We start from the raw sequence: 4105 nt of genomic DNA on the forward strand, positions 1-4105 counted from the left end.
CTTTGAACTTTATAGAGATTTGAATATGATGTTGACAACGTAGCCGAACTCTGGAGAAAGTTTGAGAGTTTGAAATACAGCTACAGAATAAAACAACGTTAAACAAAAAAGTACTTTCAAAAGTACATCTACAAAAATACAAATGCATTTTAGTTAATTCGGTGGCAGATAAAAAACTTTTAGAGTGGAATGAGAAATTGTCATATTTTATACAATACCAAATTAATTTATCGTCCGGAGCAATGCTATCTTCCTGGTTAAGTTAAGTAATAAAGTTGTTGAATTCAACTCAAGTATACAAACCGCCACGGCACCTTACCGCACTATCCACGCCCATTCCATCTTCCCTCGTAGTTTCCATCATCATCTTCACTCGTCTCTGATCTGATCTTCTTCACTTTCCTCTCCGACTTAATCAATCAAACAAAAATGAGAAAACGCACCGCTTACACCTTGGGCATAGCTCTTATTTGCTTCATAGTACTCATGATTGTAACCCCATCCATTCCTCAGTCCCAAGATTACCACAATTTCGCCGATCAACGCACCTTTTTCGGTAACTACTAACCCTAATTTCTATTCTGTTAATTGAACTTAGCTTGATTAGGTTTACTGTGTATGATTTTAGATCAGTTTAGCTATAGAGTAGTAATATCTTTCATGATTTTCAGTTAATTGTTTTTTGATTTGATTTTTAGGTATTCCCAATGCACTTGATGTGATATCCAATTTTCCTTTTCTCATTATTGGTCTCATTGGACTTGTACTTTGTCATCATGGAAATTATTTTAAGCTCAGGTACACTCATTTTTCACTGTTATTATGTTTAATTTAGTCGGACACTGCACCGACACTTGTGATTATATTTAATTTATTATTTTTTAAAAATTATTATTGGTGTTGCCGTGTCAGTGTCAACTTGTGTTCAGGGTGTTTGGACTTCATAGGTTATTACGTTATTTTGATCTTGTTATTATTGATGATATTGATGATGTTGATGAATTTTCATGCCATGAAGTTTGCAAGGTGAACTTTGGGGCTGGACATGTTTCTATGTTGGTGTGGCTGCTGTTGCAGTTGGATCTTCGTATTATCATCTCAAGCCGGATGATGCTAGACTTGTGTGGGATAGGTTACCTGTGAGTTTTTTGTTTTCTTTCTATAGTTGTTGAAGTTATAGAAGCAGTTTCTCATTGCTAAATTAATCGTCTGCCTTCTATTTCTGAATGAACTTTATTATATATATGAATCAATAATCAAAACGCATTGTTTATGACGTTAAATTAATACCCTTTTCCCTTTTTTTTGTTCTTTGTGAATTTTAATTCCTAATCTGTTTATTTTTCAGATGACCGTTGCTTTTACGTCGATCGTTGCGATTTTCATCATTGAGAGGATTGACGAGAGGAAAGGAATGATTTCAATTATACCTCTTGTTTTGGCTGGTGTAGTTAGCATTGCGTATTGGAGGCAAGCTCACTGTCTTTTATTTGTTTATTTTTGTTTTGTGCATAATATTTCATTGGTTTATCTTATATTGTTATTCGAAGTTCGGTTATTGATAAAAAGCCTATTTGTTTTTAATTTTTTAACCTCTTGATTGGCTAATTTCCTTCTTTTACAACAATAAGTGAAGACTTTTATTCTCTCTATATATATTATATAAGCATAAAACTCACTGAAATCTGCAAATTTATTTTCCATTTATAGTTTAGAGAATCAGAAGCCCAGAAGTTAGAATAGTCCTTTAACCTTTTTAATGATAGGAAAATGTGAAAGAGTGTCCTTAGGGCACTTGTTAAGGAAACACATAAATATTATGTTGAAAATTGTTCTTTCCAATGCGAAATTTCTACATTTTGCTTTCTTAACTAGTGCCTTTAGGACACTTGTTAGCAGGACCCTTGATGTTATTATTCATTTATGTGGTATTCATCTAGGGTTAAATGTTAGTACTCAATCATTCAACTGAATTTTAACTCATGAAAGTATTACCCTTTTCTTGTATTTACTCCAGATTCTTTGATGACCTCCGTCCATATGCTTTGGTCCAATTTGTACCAATCATTGCAATTCCAGTTATGGCTATTTTGTTGCCTCCAATGTACACTCATTCAACTTATTGGCTATGGGCTGCAGGTTTGTATTTGTATTACGGTATTGTTTCATCTCGAAATTAACTATAAACATCCACCAGTCTTATTCTTAGATTTTCTGTGAATTCTTTGCAGGATTTTATCTTCTAGCTAAGGTGTTAGAGGCTACTGATGACGTTGTCTACAAATGGACTAATCATATTGTCAGCGGTCATACACTCAAGCACTTGTTTGCAGCAATGGTTCCCGTATTCTTGACATTAATGCTTGCAAAGAGGAGCGAGGAACCAGAGAGGTATATCCCTGTCCCCAGCAGTAAACTGCACATGATTGATGGACATATTTATAACTGAGTATGAATAGTGTGCAACAATACTTCCAAATTATGGGAATATGTAAGTTAACTCAGAATGAGTTGGCTTCAGGCTTAGGCCCTATGTGATTTATAAAAAGTTGGGTTAAATATGTTTTTAGTCCTTGCATAAATTTTGTTTAACTTTAGTCCTTATTTTGTTTTTTACATGGACTAAATATAGAGACTAAAAACACTCATTATTTTTGTAAAGAATAATGAAAAAAGGGACTAAAATTTCATAAAATTTATCTAGAGAGTAAACTGAAAAATTCAAAATTTTATAGGGACTAAAAACTTATTAAACCCTAAAAACTCCAGCTTGGATATTAGCATTAATAAACTCAAGAACGAGAATGTAGTTGCTGAAGATTTTTCCTATTTCTCTATCTATTTGGTTTATTATCACAATATCATAGTTTGACTACTGTCTTATTATCATATGATCACTGGGGTCTATGCAGGCTAAGTTTGTATACAATATGGAAGATTTCCTGGACAAAGGCCAAAGACGGAGACTCAAATGTCGAGAGCTACTCTTACTCAAGGGTGCAGGTTGAAGAGCCACAACAATGACTGTCTACTTTCCCATCAAACACCGAAGAAATGCTTATACCGGATTATCACAGAATATCTGTAACTCTTGATCATGGACCAAGTAAAACAAACCACAGTAAGCTAACTTTTATACAACATTAACTGTAATTAGCTTATAGTTTGTATATGTCCTAATCCTTATCACATGTCAAAGATCATTTTAGATCTGAAAGTGTTGTCTAGTTCAATAATTATATTTGTCATCCTGCTTCATACGCTTGAAATGTTTGTTGGCACGAGAAGTTGTCACATCTATTTAATTGATATGTTAGACTGTGTTTACAGAACTTACGAGCTTTGCTAAGGTATAGATGTTGGGATATTCCTGATATCTTTTTGTGCTTATCACACTAACTCGAAGTTGATATGAGGTTAATATTAAAAGTAATCAAAATGATAGAAGAAGGGGCGAAGTTGTATAATGAAAAGATAGAATTGTTAGAGTATCATTATTTAAAATGAAAGCAAAACAAAATTTTGAAAAAAATCAACAAGTGGGATTCTTACAAGCTAAGGAAACACATTTTTAAAAGTGGTTGGATAGTGTAAATTACCTACTACTACTGTTCACATAGTCACTCAATTGGAAACACATTTGAATTGGGGTAAAGTATCTTCTTTAGAAACAGTTTTGGGTTTTACTCTTCTGAGTTCCAAGTAATATAACTTGCGTTTGAAAAAGTTGAGTTTTACGGCGAGAACGCGAGTAAAGCTGCCACTATAGTTTTTAAACCAGTAACAGTGAAACATGCTTTGGGGTGAGATTGGCCACTACAACCTGGTTCCAAACACACTGCCAGCGAGTTGGATATGATTACCGTTGGTGAGTTCGTTTCATTGTGTAAAATTTAATTTTCACATTTATTATAAATCTGATTTATTCTGTTTTTGGAGCTATGTTCGCTGCTTCCATTTCAAGATTATTAGAGACATATGTTTCGTAGTGGAGTGCATTTCACTTGGAAAACATTTCCAAGCACTTGCTTAGAAGCTTCATAATAGTAGACAACATTTATAGAATAATTTCATATTCAATGGACATGATGATTTAGTAAGACAT

The 4105-nt window shown here is 33.4% G+C and overlaps 1 protein-coding gene across 1 annotated transcript; it reads left to right on the forward strand.

Annotated features, from left to right (window-relative positions):
* Nucleotides 1-223: 223 nt before the first annotated feature.
* LOC131645183 (uncharacterized) lies at nt 224-3247 on the forward strand. The gene is made up of 7 exons (XM_058915845.1): nt 224-556; nt 699-798; nt 1019-1139; nt 1349-1470; nt 2018-2139; nt 2232-2391; nt 2913-3247. Exons 1-7 carry the CDS (start codon nt 430-432, stop codon nt 3022-3024), a joined length of 864 nt encoding a protein of 287 aa, XP_058771828.1. The 5' UTR covers nt 224-429; the 3' UTR covers nt 3025-3247.
* The last annotated feature ends 858 nt before the right edge of the window (nt 3248-4105 follow it).

The sequence above is a fragment of the Vicia villosa genome, linkage group LG1 (genome assembly GCF_029867415.1).
Source record: "Vicia villosa cultivar HV-30 ecotype Madison, WI linkage group LG1, Vvil1.0, whole genome shotgun sequence".
Lineage (NCBI taxonomy): Eukaryota > Viridiplantae > Streptophyta > Magnoliopsida > Fabales > Fabaceae > Vicia > Vicia villosa.

Excerpts from the sequence above, each read along its gene's own strand:
- LOC131645183 (XM_058915845.1), top strand. The coding sequence starts at position 430 with ATGAGAAAACGCACCGCTTACACCTTGGGCATAGCTCTTATTTGCTTC. Across the intron at positions 799-1,018 it reads GGAAATTATTTTAAGCTCAG|TTTGCAAGGTGAACTTTGGG; the intron begins GTACACTCATTT and ends CATGCCATGAAG. Across the intron at positions 1,471-2,017 it reads GTTAGCATTGCGTATTGGAG|ATTCTTTGATGACCTCCGTC; the intron begins GCAAGCTCACTG and ends TATTTACTCCAG.